The sequence below is a fragment of the Takifugu flavidus genome, chromosome 3 (genome assembly GCF_003711565.1).
Source record: "Takifugu flavidus isolate HTHZ2018 chromosome 3, ASM371156v2, whole genome shotgun sequence".
Taxonomy (NCBI): Eukaryota; Metazoa; Chordata; class Actinopteri; order Tetraodontiformes; family Tetraodontidae; genus Takifugu; species Takifugu flavidus.
In genome coordinates, this window is record NC_079522.1 from 12,058,433 (window position 1) to 12,074,618 (window position 16,186).

The 16,186-nt window shown below is 49.3% G+C and overlaps 1 protein-coding gene across 3 annotated transcripts in view; it reads right to left on the reverse strand.

The window, feature by feature from the left end:
• The window catches only part of LOC130522539 (receptor tyrosine-protein kinase erbB-4-like), a 161,769-nt gene that overhangs the window by 73,489 nt on the left and 72,094 nt on the right, over positions 1 to 16,186 (reverse strand). For all 3 annotated transcript variants that reach the window (XM_057027027.1, XM_057027028.1, XM_057027025.1), the window contains exon 2: positions 9,904 to 10,055. In XM_057027027.1, the coding sequence (XP_056883007.1) occupies positions 9,904 to 10,055 (152 nt within the window). The remainder of the gene's footprint in view (positions 1 to 9,903; positions 10,056 to 16,186) is intronic.

The window sequence follows — 16,186 nt, forward strand, 5'->3', positions numbered from 1 at the left end:
AAAAAAATGAACTTTTAGTCGCGCTTGTTGGGAAACAGCGTTTGAGAGATAAGGGATGTAGCGAACGTGACCGGAACAAACCGGCGTGCCGTCTGCTGATAATGAGACCAACATGACTGAGGAGCTTTTCATACGTAAAGATAAAGCCACAATTACACATTAGCTTCCTGTTAATCTGTGTATTCCGCATGGCGGCGGAGCTGAGATTTGAAGTTTTCCGATACACGGATCCACTTTCCGTGTAGTTTCTCTGACACAGGTAGTGCAGAAGGCTGACGGTGATGAGGAGGAGTGGAACAGGGGGGATATGATTCCAGGCATAATTAATACTGCACCTGTTCCTGTCATCTGCATGAGCGGGAGCGTAAATGAGGAAGATGGCCTGCGATGAAGCAACGGAAGGGCGGGGGAAGGATTTACCAGAGGTGCGGGTGAAGGAGGAGGGAAAGTCAGAGCACGGGGAAAGTGGAAAAGGCGTCACATGGGGGAACGCCATTATAAAATACAAGGGATGGAACACATATTGTGATGATTATGGCTCATTTCCATAGATATAGAACACTTTGCCGGTGAGTCAAGGAGAGTGCAGTGGTGCATGTCAGTGAAAGGACCAGCAGCTCCGTCCGACTGCGGCGCCGGCGCAATCTGACGACTGCACATAGCGGCAAAGTCAATGGGTGGGTGGGGAGCTGTTTACCAGATCGCTTCAATGAGCTCTGTAAGAGGAGTGTGCACTCCTTCACCTCAGCGGGCTGTTTGGCCGCTAAGTACGCCGAGATTACTCCGGTGTGACATTCAAGATCCTGAGAAATCCTAAAAGAAAAAAAATCAAGGCCTTTTGAGGAGGGGGGAGCGGGGGGGGGGGGGGGGGGGGGGGCAGTGACTTTGAAATCAAGGAAAATCCAGCCTGACAAAATGTCACCGTCAAAACGAATCAGGCCCTTGTTGAAGATATTTGGAAAATGAGAAGAAGACGATAAGAATAAAACATCTTGGGTTTGTTGATGGTGCCCTGAGGTACTCCGCAAACATGAAACGACCCAAACTTCAATTGAGAAGCACATCAAACATTCAGCATTTCGAACGTTTGAACGCTGCCGTCTTCGAGGTTACTTTAGCCTCACCTGTTAGCAGCAAAAACGGGGAGTTTCACAATAAAGTGCCGTTATATGGAGGTTCACACGAGCCTACGCATGCACACATTGTTGGGGGGGTTACTGAACCTTTGTGATAACACCTGAGGCAACGTCCCATGACTGAATGAGGTGGGAAATTAAATGTTGCTGAAACCCAGAGTTAAAAACATGAACTTCTGCTGAAGTCAGATTTAAAAGATGAGTTTTCAGAGTCAGAAACACACTTCAGTCGCGCCAGTGAAAAATGGGTCCGACAGCGAGTTTGGGACGCCGCGGTGAAGGCTAACGTTGGGGAGCGCACGTGCATGCGTGCGTGTGATAATATCCAGAGGTGCCCCTCCAACAGCAGCTGTGCTTCTGGCTGTCGGCGCTGATGTTCATTGTCTCAGACAGCACGACAATCTCATATGAGCCGCGTTCACAGGCGGCGTCTGTGTTGTCAAGTCGCATTTATAAGCGAGGCCCCGCTTATAAATGAAATTAAAACCAGCAAAACGGGGGGCGGGGAAGGGGGGGGGGGGGGGGGGGGCATTAGTGGACAAATGTAAAACAGTGACAGTCCAGAAGAAGATCTGATGCTTAAAGCTGCAGTGAAAACAGTAATAAATAACTCATGAGGCGATGCTGTTGTAGCTGAGCAACAGGCGCCTGGCGTATCGCATTATGCTGCAGCCTGTGGGGGCCCTACATAATGCAGTTATGTGACAAAGCCAGTGTGCGTCAGCCACGGGCCTGATTCGCTCTGCTTGACAGTCACTATGGGGGGGGGACGTTATCTCCTGCTGCAACTCACTCATGTTTAAGTCCCTCGTTATTCCTGGTCATCCCAGTTTTGGACACAGATTTAGAGAGCTGGTGGGATCCCCCAAGGGTGGGGGGGCTAAACTGGGACTGCCGAGCAGGAAGAGCGGTCTCAGAGATGGACAGTGATCCAGAGGGGCTCACAAGGGGAGGGGGTCTCGGAGGGGAACGCAGCTGTAGGTGGAGGGACCATCCAAGTCTTTGTTTAGACGATCCAGATATGTCAGTGAGGAAAACAGGCAGGAACTGGAAAAGCGCCGTCCCGAAGCAGAAACGTCAAACTGCAGCTTCCATTTCGCTGCTCCGTCTTTGCTGCACGCACGGTTTTCGGAGACTAATCTCCCGGTCCGGATCAGGGGCGCGGCGAAAGCGCCGGTTGTGATCCGCGTCACGTTCAGCAGCTGAATTTCATCGTTGGTCTAATTGGGGATGGATGTACTGATTTGTGGCAGCACGGGTGCGCGCACGCCGACGCGACTGCGAGTTAGAGACGGACGGTTGGTTAATACGGAACAATTTGTCAGGATAATGAAATCTGAAATAAGACGCGTATGAAAAAGGCAGCAGGCGACTGCTCAATTTGGTATTTCATAAACAGCATGTAGAGCAAGGTCACGTGTCCATGGAGCTGCTGAGTGAAAAGGCAAAGCCTAGCTTATTAAATATCAGGTCCAGGCCCTTTCAGACCAGAGGAACCATTCAGCTGCAGGAACCACATCCCAAAAGGGCTCCGCTCTCATTGGTAGCTATGGCAACAGACTTTTGGAAACTTTGGCTCCCGAAGAGTTTCCAAAACATGGCAACAGCCTGAAAATGGCCACATTAGCGTCTAATTAACCAACATTATATCTATTCCTGCACATTAATCACACGTGTCATTTAGGAGCAATTGCAATTTTAAAAAGTAATTAAAAACAATGAAGAGTTTTGCACAAGTGTGACTTTGCACAGAAAGACTTCGATGCTCTACGTTAGCCTCTGAGACGAGTCAACGTGGGATTCTGACCTTCACGTGATGCAGGCTGAAACCTTGTGCAGCCTTAAGTGTTACGCTGCCGCTAATGCTGTTTTGGTTAAACTCCACTAAAGTCTCAATGAACCCCTAATGTTTCCTCTTATGAACCCCTAATGTTTCCTTTTATAAACCCCTAATGTTTCCTCTTATGAACCCTTAATGTTTCCGTTTATATGCCATGATTTAATGCACTTCCGTCTCTTTTTTCCTCCAGGTTTCCGCAGCTCTGACCGCCATTATTGCAGCAATAATGAAAGTGTGTGAATGCGGACCTGTCAGACAGGCAGCGTGTTTGGCAGGTGCGGAGCGTAGGATTTGGGTTCCATATACGCAACCGCGGCACTTTAATGAACACAGGAACTCTGCAGAAATGAGGAAATCCACTTCCTGCATGAGCGGAATATCCGAGTGAGACCAACTCAGAAATCAGGGGTGGTGATGAAATCTTTAGGAAGTGTCATTAAAATACAGCCCGCATACATAAAACATCCTCCTTTTTTTACAAAAAAGAAAGCGCCGGGTCTCCGTTCCGCACCCACGGCGCAGAGCAAAAGTGCAGCTCTTCAAATGTTACCAGAGGAAAAGTGGCCCCCTGAAGGTCAGCAAGTTCTTTCAGATGGCCAAAAGTCAATTATTCATCTGGCCACCAGCAGAAATCCAGCAGGCTTGAGCAGCACGTGGCAGCGAGCTGGACATGAGACCGGCACCGACCACCCCTGAGCAGGTCCAACACAACAGCCCACGACTTTGTATTCATCTCGCTGTTGCTACACCGTGCAGGCACGGGGCAATCCTCTAAAAACACACGCGGTTAATTAGCAGGCTCGCTTTTATCCGGGGGAAATAGACGGCGCTCGCTGGCGGCTTTGGGACATGAATTTTTAAAACATGGGGCACTGATAAAACCATTTGCACCTAATCGGATATCACAGGTGTGAGCGGAACCGCGCAGGCTCGCTGCGTCGGCGAGCCGGAGATGAACACAGAGCAGGAGGGGGGAGGGCTTCACGCCTTCCTGTCGGCCTCGTGCATCTGCCGCCATAATTTGCGCTAATGACGGCGTCCCAGTGGGGCCACTCGGCGCGGAGTGATTCCGAATTGATTTAGTGCATTAATTACGCCCCTGTTACGCCAGTGTCACGGACAATATTTTACAATTTGATAAGCAAAAGACACGGCGTGGGATCGTTTTGATGAATTGCGAGGGTTCGGGCGTGTTTTTACGGCCGTACCTTTTAATTTAACGGTAATCACTTTCGCCGCCCCCCCCTCCTCCTCACAGAGGGGGCAGCCAGACTTTAATTTCACCTCTGAGACCTCTGCTTCGCCAATGTGTCTGCTCTGATCAGTCCCACAGCAGCCGTGCAGCTCTGACACATGCGGCGTTGGCCCAGCCGTGCGCCCCCACCCAGCAGAACAACATAAATGTACATGTATCTTTAGTCTCCTCCACTGATGCAGGACACGTCACTGAGAGCCGTCAGCAGGTAAAGATTGTCCCCTGAGAGCAGAACAACGTCCGCCACTGTTCCAGCCACACGCTTGCAGAATCCCCCAGGACTCGGACCCCACCCCCGCAGACCCAATAGCCCAGATAAACGCTGTAAACAATATCCGTGCAGCAAAAAGGCATCTTTTGTGGCAGCTAAAGTTGAAGTTACGGCTGTGGTGAATGCAGTTTATGGCTTTACATCATAGATTTCAATCGTTCCTGATCAAGTCGTTCCATCTCATTGAATTTCAAAAATAAATAGAATTCCAAAGCTAAAGCTAGGATTATGGAAACACCCCATCCGATGATGGCATTAAATAAACGTCTTTAAATGTGGAGGGTTGACTTGGAGGACCCACTTGTGAGGCGTGCAGAAGTGGAGATGAGCTCTGTATGAATACATGTGACTGTGTACTAACTGTCAGCATGGCGTCACAAGGCACTTGAAAAAACATCAAAAACAGTTCCAGGAAAGAGCAAAGTCAGGGTGACTCAAAGGGGTAATCATCAGTTTATCATCCTATCTTTGGCAGTGACAGTGAACCGGAATCTGGCTTTCATTACTTTAAACAGGGTCTTGGGGAAATGCATTTTAATAAAAAAAAGGGTGTTTAGCAACAGCAGCGGTTTGGAGGAGTTAGTCTTGCCATCGAGACTGAACTTCTGAGCTCAGCGGCAGCTTTGAAAGTTTCCCTCTTCGATTCCGAAAGCTGTAGAAAAACAAGCTGCCTCTTGTAAAAAAATAAATAAATAAAAACGAATCTCAAGACAATGTGAAATATCGGGCTCTGATATGTCAGGGAAGTGCCGCTGGAATCTGGCATGGTGCTGGCTGGTGCGAGCTGGGTGCTAATTTTCCCAGCGCTAAGAGCTGTAATTATGCAGACGCTGCAGGGCGCCCGCGAGGTGCTAACAGCCTCCGGATCCAGGCGACAGTCCCAACCTTTTATGAGCGTCTCGGCGTGTTCGCTGCCTAATGAAAGTGTGCGGCGCTTCCTGCTAGCACAGCCTCTCCCTGACGCCGGGTATCAGGATGCCATTTTCCTGCTGAAGAGGCTCCCAAGCTCAGCGGCGGAGAGGAGCTCTTGACCTCCTCGCTGGCCTTGTCCGCCTCCTCTTTTTGCCGCTAGATGTAAATATCAGCTCGTTCCTCTCGTTCAGAAGGGCTGAGCACAGAAGCGCGGACTCAGACTATAATTGTCAGATAACGTTAAAAAACGAATAGCTAAACAGCGGAGAGGTCACAGCAGCCATTTTACACAATCTTGAGGTGAGAACTTCAACCTGATTTTTCCGTTTCCACCTGTAGGTGTCGACGACCCGATGTCGTGTCAAAGACAAACGAGCACATTTTCCGATATGGAGGTGACTTGTGTTGGGAAAAGATTTGTTAGCACTGCTGGCCCGGCTCGCCTTCCACGCCGCCGCAGGGAGTTCCGAAGGTTTCACTCCAAACCCATGAGCATTAATCTACTGCCACAGAAGTCCCCACTATTCTGGGAGGACTTTCCAGCCGATTGGAGAACCTGGCTGCAGGGGGGATTTTGACCCACTCAGCGGCTTAAGCACCATAAGGCGCCGCTCAGGTTGGCTTGGACAGCCTGGCTTCCGCTCCTCCCTCCGAACCCAAATTGGGAAAACGTGATGAGGGAAGCTTTTCAGTGTTCCACCACAGCCTGGACTCAGAAAGGCTGGACGCTGTCCTCCAGGCAGACATTCTCCAAACCAAGTTCAACTTTGCCTCAATGTTACTCAGACAATATCACACAAGGAGGGAGATTGCTGAAGGTCAGAGGTCAAGAAGCAGCCCGCTCCTGGCACAGCAGCCGAAGAGTATCCCTCCCTGGTTAGATTTTGTAGCAGCATTTTGTTCCAACCTTCTTCTTCAGGAGGGCGTGAAAGAGTCTTTTCACACGTCTGCCTCCCGATGTGACAGCTAGTTTAGTCCTGAAAGCGCGAGGGAATTAGCGAGCGTGCGTCTCGAGGAAGAGCAAAAGGGGCTCAGTCATGACGGACGGGGGCTGTTCCATCACCGTCAACTCACCGATCCGATCCGTGAATATGTGATGAATGATGAGTGAGCAGAAACTGAGCCGTGAGACACGGCGGCGGCTCGTCAGCGGAGTCACAGTCAGACCGAACGCAGAGCGGCGCTAATCTGTGGCGAGGACTGATCTCAGCAGGTCAGGAACAAGAACGCAGAAGAACCAGCTCAACCTGAGCCCGAAGGAGAGAAATGAACTTTCAGTCTATCCCTCGCGTGGCCGATGTTGCGCTCAGCATAAACGAGGCGGCAGAGCAGAACATCTCCACACTTGTGGGGACGCGCGCTTGGAGAATAGCTGAGCTATGGAATTGCTCGGCGCTTTCATGAGCAGCTGAAATCCAACCCAGGAAAAACAGGGTGGCTTTGGTGCGAGAAGGCTCCCTTCTCCTCTCTCGTCTCTTTTTATTTATTGTCTCCTCTGTTGCGGCGCCGCGCCGAGCTGATCCCGCCGAGCCGCATCACCCCTCCGCTTTATTTATTTCTTATTTTTTAAATGGAGTCGAGAAGTGAGTGCATCTGTTTCCTCCTGGCTGGTGTTTGCAGATAAGCTCCGTAAAGACCGGCTCTGTCTAGCGGCGCCGCGGGCTCCGCACCTCTCCGGCCCCGTCGGTCGTCTCCCGCTAACGCCGCAGCTCCTGAGCGCGCTTGAGCGCCGGCCTTGTCCGTGAACTTCACTCTCTGGTGTCAGCGGATCATTTAAGCGTGACACCTTTCAGACCAACACCTCCATCCCTCCTCTTTGGCCCGCGCCGCCGGGTTCCCCCCCCCCAGGCTTTGCGGCGAGAGCCTCCACATTGATTCGTTTTTAATGAAGAGTCTTTCAGACTAAGTGACATCATTAGCGGGTTGCGGGTCATTGCGGGCCATTTGGCTCGGCTCCCGACATCACTTTGTGGGAAACTGGGTCACTGTGACGAGTCGGCGTGCCAGGATACTATAGCACACTGCCCCGACCTTCGGAGATGGGCTGGGTTTCCCAAAAGACAAACAAAATTCAGCAAAGCCCTAAACAGTTTGAGTGAGGAAATCTCTGACTAACATTTGTAAACTAATTAATTCCACTTCTGCTTTATCACACAATTCTGGTTTGGTGCCTAATTAACAGCCGAAGAGGTGCTGCCTCCACCCCTGAGTGTTGGCTGGTTGTTTGCTCACAGAATAAGCCCGAGCACAGCAGATGGGTTTCAGGGAAATCAGCGGAGGATGGAAAAGGAGCCAGTTCAGTTTCTTATGGGATCAGGAACATGTTAATGAGTGCAGCTCTGATTCATAAAGGGATAGGCCAACATTGTTGCCCGTTTATTTATGGATTCTCACCTTCCTGATCCAGACAGGAAGGACACTTGTGCAGCAACCAGTTAAGCTAATTAGTGGCTGTTTATCACTAAGTAGCTATTGTTGCTTTGTTGTCTGGACAAGGGGAAGGAGACAACCTCAAGAGAATAAATAAGAAGCTAATATGCCAATCGCTCCCAAATGAGTTGACTTTTTGGTTATTTTCATGTATTAACCTGTAGGACTACTTGTGAAAGCACATCTGTTGTGAGTTTTAGTTGGTAGCAGGGTCCTCTCTGGATTCCAGAGCTTGGTGAGGATTAGCAAAACTGACCAAAATGGAAATGTATGTAAATATCAGTGAGGATGCAGCATTCCCCGTGAACAATGTTCTGATTTAATATGAAACACGTTGGCCCCAGACAACTGCAAAGCATTTCGACTTGTTGAAAGGGATGGAAATGTGAATAAGATTAGCCAGCGCGCCAATGAGCTCGTCTTCAGTATGACTCCAGGATAATATCACAGATTACACCCCCACATGCTCATTTAGATTTGACAGAGTCTGGGCTGTAAAACATTTCTGGCTTCAGTCAGTTTCCTGAAACATCAGAGGAAGACCAAACTGGAGCGAAGAACGGAATAAAAGTGTTAAAAGCCCACTGTTCTTCTTAATACAATAATAATGTGTCATGTAAAAACTCCCAATATCAGAGTCCAGAAGATTCCGGTTGCCTTTTCTGTGATTTCACACCACAACATGGTTTCCATGGAAGCCGCTTCCACTTATCCATTCCCCAGATGCCTAATTCTTTCCCTAATGATGCTGCACCTAATGGGACTGTTTATGCTGTTCATTTGACAGTGCCAGCCCAGTAATTAGTCTGCACCTCACTTCATTAAGCAGCAGGAGACGATAGGGCCCGTTGGTTCGTACGCTGCGTGCACATGCAACAGCAGAGGTGAAGTTTGCACACACCTGGAGAGGAAGCAGACACAGCAGGGAAACGACGCAGCGCTCCACAGACGTGCCTAACGACTCCAGCGCGTACAACAGTTTGGTTTATGTGTATGACCACAAAGATCTTCAGTGAATGTGCACGACTCTTTCTGAGGCAAACGACACTCTGAAGCCTCGTTTAGCTTAATATGCTAAGCGCAAACCTGGTGTGTTGTTTTGTCAGAGGGGACTTATCCAAATTTCAAATTCACAGTTCAATCTTTCACATTGTCTGAAATGAAATAAAGTGGCCTCTGATGGTTTTCAAGACCATGTAAAAAGTTCAGAATACATTCACTCTTCTCTAACATCCCATAATTAACCCCTGGAGGGGCCGCCATGACATTAAATCCAAACAAAGTGCTGCTACAACAGCACATTATAGCACTGCAAAGGGAGTTGCAGGTGGTGGGAAAAGGACAGCTCGTCCTCGGAGTTCTGGAACGGCTCCTCTACTGTGAACACTAAAGCTCCGTTAAGCAAATGCCTGTAAAATGAGGAGTGGGCCACTCACAGGAGCTTCAGCCTGTTGTCGTTTCGTGTGACTGTATTTGTCAGCCTCCGCTCAAATGAAGGCAATTTCCCGTCTCACTGTGTCTCTGTCCATGGTCCTGAAGGCACCAGCGCTCCTTTTTTGTCTCTGTCCATCGTTCTGAAAAACCCACCTATCTGGGTCTCTCTCCATGGTGCTGAAACATCCAAAACCCCTCCTGTGTCCCTGTCTATGGCCCTTAAAGAACCAACACCCACCTGTGTCTCTGTCTATGGCCCTGAAAGAACCAACACCCTCCCGTGTCTCTGTCTATGGCCCTGAAAGAACCAACACCCTCCCGTGTCTGTGTTTCATGGTGCTGCACCTCTGTCTCTTTGCTCCATGGAGATTTCCACCCTTGGACCAAACATGTCCTCGTGATGTCTGCGATGGAACTGAGGGAATTGTGAAGCCCATTTCTAGATATAAAGGGTTCTGCAGAGCATCCGTCACTGTTCACTTCCAGTTACGGGCGTTTAGAGCTCGACATTAAGAGTTTTCTAAAAACACACCTAAAAGGGGGAAACTCCTTACAAATCATTCCCAAAACTCCAGCTGCACTGTGGGGGGGCAGAAGAGTTCCAGCCATGTGCTCGTGTTCATACCTTCAGGAAGGAGAGGTTGCGGTTGCGATCAATGCTGGTAATCTCCAAATTGCCCATGACGACCTCACAGTTCTCGTAGAGCTTCTTCAAGGTGCGGTACTGCTGATCCAGGTCGGACAGAGTGCTCAGCTTGTTGTCCGTGCCGGGACAAACTAGGAGGAGAGAAAAGGGGTTCAACGAGAGGCAGTTTCTAAAAAGGAAGAGGGTTCCAATTTGAGTTCAGTAACACTTAAAAAAAATGAGAAGCGCCACCAGGGAAGAACACAACCTGCTTTTTGTCTGAACTCAGCTCCATCTGCTTCAGACCCACACTGACTGACCGACCAAACATGGAAGAACCCCGACAAAATGGGAAGAGAGTAGCGCGGAAAAGAGGGAGGACGACTGAATATGGGCCCCAAAACAACACGGAATGCAGCTGACATAACTCAGTAACAGTTGGAACCCGGGGCAGGTCTATCGGGGGGATGGGGGAGGGGGGGTGATTCCTCTGTGGTGTTGACCTACAGTCTGGGTCCAGCACCGCCCGCCATTTAATCAAAGATATTCAAATTGCATTGCTTGACCTTTCCAGAGGGCTTTGCTCAGTGACGTCGCTCGCCCGTGGAGATTACAAGACTTTGAAGATATAATAGATGGGAGCGTTTCTCTGGGTGTGTGGGACGGCCGGGGCAATTACAAACAAATGGCTCATCATACGCCTGATGCACAGGGTTGTGGTCACACCAGAAGACAAGAAACAGGGTTTTTTTTAAAGAGGCGTCAAAATTCTTATGTATCAGCAGCTTTAATAACGGCCGGATGGATCATCCATCAGGTTCCAGGTGCAGACGATGTCAGATTTCCCGGGAATACGTCCAGGCATTCCAAGGCTCGGATGAGAACTATAGACTTCCAACTGGCAACGGAACCCACAGAGCCACAAGTCTGGTCTTAACAACTCTCAGATGTCTGAGATGGTCACCTGACCTCTGAGACTGAACCCAGCCAACCACAGTACAACACCCTCCCACCTCCCCCCAGCTCGTATGCACCAGTCAGCCTCCAGGCTCAGTCCTGCTACCATCTGGGCAATTCAGCTGGTCCTGACGTCTCCCTGGGCAGGACTGGAGGCTTGTGTTTATGTGGTTGATGCTGGAACCGAGCTTGGCCTAAAGGAAATAAACAGCCCCCCAGTGCCGTTTTAGTGTACTTTTAAAGATCAGCGGGTTTTCTGGGGGCAACAGGGAACTGTGGGACGCATCTTGTTAAAAAAAATAATAACTTTGCAGAATTTGCAGAATTTTAACAGGCTGTGAGATCACTTGTTGCATTCATGCCTGCTGGTAAAATTCTTCTTTCCAAAATTAAAGAACAGCGCAAAAGAACGACTTTCACATCAGTGAACTTGTACCAGTCCTGAACAACATGAAGAGCTCATAAACTTCCATATGGCGTTAGGGATCATTGGCTCGCCAGCCACCAGCACTACCTCTCATCTGCTGGCTGACGTTGCTGTGGATGAAGAGGCCGTGAAGGGCCCAGAAAGGAAAGTGAGGGGGGCTGACCACAAACACACACACACACACACACACACACACACGCACAAGCACACGCACAGGAGTTATAAAAATGAAATAGCTTAGGAGCAGCTACAATCACAGAAATACCTCATGTAAAGATCTAAAGATTGGACCAATAAACCTGCGTGTGTGTGTGTGTGTATGTGTGTGTGTGTGTGTGTGTCTGTAATATTCTGTTATTGAAACACATTCTCAGATCTCTGTGCAAGTTTATATCTGTGTGCCGATAAAAGATCAGGTCAAAAGTGAAAAAAATGGTGGGAGGGGGACTCTGAAAGGAAGCAATATCAGCCGGCAGCACACAAACACGGCCAACGCATGGACAAAAAGACACACTGAGCGTGTGGAAGGCAGGTAGAGTGTGTGGGAGGCAGGTAGAGTGTGTGGGAGGCAGGTAGAGTGTGGGGAAGGCAGGTAGAGTGTGGGGGAGGCAGGTAGAGTGTGTGGAAGGCAGGTAGAGTGTGGGGGAGGCAGGTAGAGTGTGTGGAAGGCAGGTAGAGTGTGTGGAAGGCAGGTAGAGTGTGGGGGAGGCAGGTAGAGTGTGGGGGAGGCAGGTAGAGTGTGTGGAAGGCAGGTAGAGTGTGGGGGAGGCAGGTAGAGTGTGTGGAAGGCAGGTAGAGTGTGTGGAAGGCAGGTAGAGTGTGGGGGAGGCAGGTAGAGTGTGTGGAAGGCAGGTAGAGTGTGTGGAAGGCAGGTAGAGTGTGGGGGAGGCAGGTAGAGTGTGTGGAAGGCAGGTAGAGTGTGTGGAAGGCAGGTAGAGTGTGGGGAGGCAGGTAGAGTGTGGGGGAGGCAGGTAGAGTGTGGGGGAGGCAGGTAGAGTGTGTGAAGGCAGGTAGAGTGTGGGGGAGGCAGGTAGAGCGTGGGGGAGGCAGGTAGAGCGTGTGTAAGGCAGGTAGAGTGTGGGGGAGGCAGGTAGAGTGTGGGGAAGGCAGGTAGAGCGTGGGGAAGGCAGGTAGAGCGTGGGGGAGGCAGGTAGAGTGTGGGGGAGGCAGGTAGAGTGTGGGGGCAGGTAGAGTGTGGGGGAGGCAGGTAGAGCGTGGGGGAGGCAGGTAGAGCGTGGGGGAGGCAGGCAGAGCGTGGGGGAGGCAGGTAGAGTGTGGGGGAGGCAGGTAGAGTGTGGGGGAGGCAGGTAGAGTGTGGGGAAGAGAGACATAATCTTGGATTTGCCAGAGCTGCCAATGACATCCAGCAGCATTAGCATTCCTGTGGACACACGCTACTGTAAACGCTCTTTTCTCTGGGCTCATTTCGAAAGTGTCTGGATCCATCAGCTGCACCTCTGCCCCCCCCCCCCCCTCTTTTCCTAATTTCTTTTCCTCTGCCCTTAGCCATCTATTTCTCTGTGTCCACCCCCCTGCTGCCTCCTCTATTCTTCTTCCTGGCACCTCTGTCGTGGGTAATGTAAGTATTGAGCCATTGACTCGTCCCCCATGTTAATGCATCGGGTGACACGGGGGGCATGTCCAGTTGACAGTTCCGGTGTGTGTGTCTCTGTCTGTGTGTGCATGTGTGTGTGTGTGTGTGTGTGTGTGTGTGTGTGTGTGTGTGGTGTGTGTGTGTGTGTGTGTGCAAAAGAGAGAGAGAGAGACAGGAGCTGATATCTGCCGTTGAACATTCATCGTTCCTTTCACCAAATGTTTTATGGCCAACAGTAATTCATCAAAACAAGACATATTGGAAAATCACATGTGGATAAAAATCATCAGAAAACTTCACGTTTTGTCTCTGACATCTAATGGGGGAGGTCAAATCAGCCGACTTCTAGAGGACAATCAAGACTCCTCAGCTCAGAGCTGGGATCTAATCTCTGGTTTCTGCCTTCTTTGAGTAGTTTCTGGTCACTGCAAGTCATTCTTGAGACTAAGGGTTTCTGCTGGTTCTGCCCCCAAACACACACACACACACACACACACACACACACACACACAGAGGCCAACGGGTTGGGTTCCCCACAGTTAACACTGTCCTGCAGGCTTAAGTAAACTCAAAGGAGACGAGTGGGTGGGTGATGGACGGACAAACGGAGCGATAAATGCTTGCTATGGGAGTGCGGACTCTCCGATTGTCCCAAAAATGGAATTCCATTCAATTTTATAGGAATCCACAGTTTGTCCCCCAAGAAAAATTCCCTTTAACAGGAAGAAACCTTGAGCAGGACCGGGTTTCTTGGTTGACTTGAATGAGTTTTCTGGCCAACGACGGTTTGGTCTTGATGTCTTCTTCGTTGGTTTCTGCCCAGTCAAAAATGAGAAAGCAGCTCTGCGGCTCAGTCTGGCTGTTGCCGAGTCCTTCAAGTTTCATTCCAAGCCGAATTTAATCTCCTTAACTTGAATTACAACTTAATCCTGTCGCACGCCGCTCTTACTGGGACCAAAAAAAAGGAAGTTTGGTAACGACGACGGAGCGCTGGTGCGTTTCCCAGAGAAGCGGTATTTGAATACAGAGGGAAGGTCTGTAGGCGAGTGTGCACAGAGCCAGATTCTGATCCGTGAGGAACGTGAGAGGTGAAGGCAAACACTCCCTTCACAGCTTTATTCTCACGGACAGATTGAGCTCCATTCGTCCTCAGTCCTCTTCCCGCATCTCCCCTTTCCCAGTGATGTCTTCATTGTGTCCTCCTCCTATCACACTGCTGTCCTTGCCACCCTAGTTTTTGGCTAATTTGTCCTCTTTTCCACTTGTCCATCTTTTGTCTCATTCATTTTCTCTCCTTTGGCATTTACAGTGAAATCCTCCATCATTTTCCTTCAGATCCCTGAATTGTTTCAGTTCCCAGAGTGTTTGCTTGCGTTCCGGGTGGATTGCTGCAAATTATAATCCGACAAACAATCTGCCGTTTTGATTTGGATCAAACTAAAAGGTCAAAGGCCAGTCCCGGTTCCACTCAGGTAACCTTTCAATTTGAGCCACTTTTAAGCAAACCTGCGAGCCTTACATATTCTTCAAGGTTATTGGAGGTCGTTCAATTGAAGGTAATCTCTTTCATCTGCTTGTAGCAAATCCCCTTCATGGGGTTTCTTTCATTTTTCCTTCTCTTTATTTAAAAATGCATGTAAATGTCAACAGGACTGCGTACCACATGTGCCGCAAAATAAGGTTTTAAAAGGAGGCTTAAAGGACAGCAATTACCAAGTCTCATTTGCTCGCCTGCACACTCCCTTTCTGTCAGAAAATTGAGATCAGGAGCTTCCAGCAGGTGAATAAAAGCGTCTGCAGCTAGCTGGCGCAGAGGGTTGTGACCTCTGCGCTGTAATGGCTCGGCGAGTGGGCGGCTACGGTAACAGCGTGGGTCAGCAAAGCGACACAAACACACCACGGAGCGCAGTCCAGGCTCTGACATCAGACCTCAGCTCTATTTACTGGAGTTCCAACATGGAGACATTTCAGGGTGGTATTTTTTAAGTTTCTTTCAGCCTTTAGCCCAGTTAACATAACAAGATTTCTGAGCGAACTCACATCATAATCTCGATGACACGAGTTTGCTTTCATGCAAACGTGTGGCTTTAGCTCTATAGCTTCACGAGTCTCTGATCATAAATGGTTAAAACGAAGTGACGAGCACAGACGCACATGGGTGAACATCAAACTGTGCTGCTGTCAGTCAAAAGTTGTTGGCGTAACAGAGCGTGCGTGGTACAGAAGTACAACAGACATGTGACGGTGCTGCTCCGGCTGAGGTTGACACAAAGTTTCGCTCAATCCACGATTTTCTCTAGTTCTGGGTGGGAGATTTAGGTTCATCTTAAAAAAAGAGAGATGTTTATTTCTGAAATAATGCACATAAAAGAGCAGCTGCACACAGAGAAAGAGCTGGATTGGCTCTGAGCTGAAGCCACCCTCCATCTCCTCAGTGCACGTGTCCTGCACCTCAGCCGTTCCACTCCCATCGGCCGGGCTTCAAACAGACCAGGAGCCAATGTAGCGTCAGTTCTGGCGGGTTATTACCGCGCCCGCCAGCCTTCATCCCGCTAATCACTCCACCGCCGTCACCATCATCATTTCTAAAGGCACAGGCGGTCTGAGACGGTGCTGACGAAGCAGCCGAGGGGCTTATGGGCTCAGCTCTGACACCGATTTAACCGTAAATCACATAAAGAATTATACTCCCAAAACCAGATAGCAAACATAAAAAGCCTTCACCTACTCTTGCAAAATGACTGATAGTACAAATTAAAAGTGCACTTTTCTGGCTGCCCTTGGTTAATAGAATGGTAATACTTCAACAGTTAATAATAAAACTCCCATTCATTACGCTTTTTAACACACTGACATCTTTCCCTTTTCTCCCTGTTCCATTTTTTGTGTCCCACTGGATGTGAGAAAATCTCTGTTTTGTCCTCCAAAGAAGTTCATTTGGACCCTCCACATAAAAAGTGATGTGACAACTGAGGAAATTACTTGTTTATCACATCTGTAATGATTTTAAGCCCCTTTATTAAGACTCCAAACTGACGCCGGTTTCCCTCCTACCAATCAGACAGGAGGGAAAGCTAGAGTGGCGCCTGTGAGGCAAAACCCAGGGGAAACAAGCCAAATAAACCCAATTTCCCTGACGCAGCTCATTAAACCTGCCAGAGCGAGGCAACACCTGACTGACAGGATGAACACCGAGCATTTTAAAATATTAGTCATGAATTATTTAGAAAGGTGAAACTAAATAAATAATAAATAAGGACAATACTCTGGAGAGTCCCATCCTGACAGAAAGGCCACCACAGAAG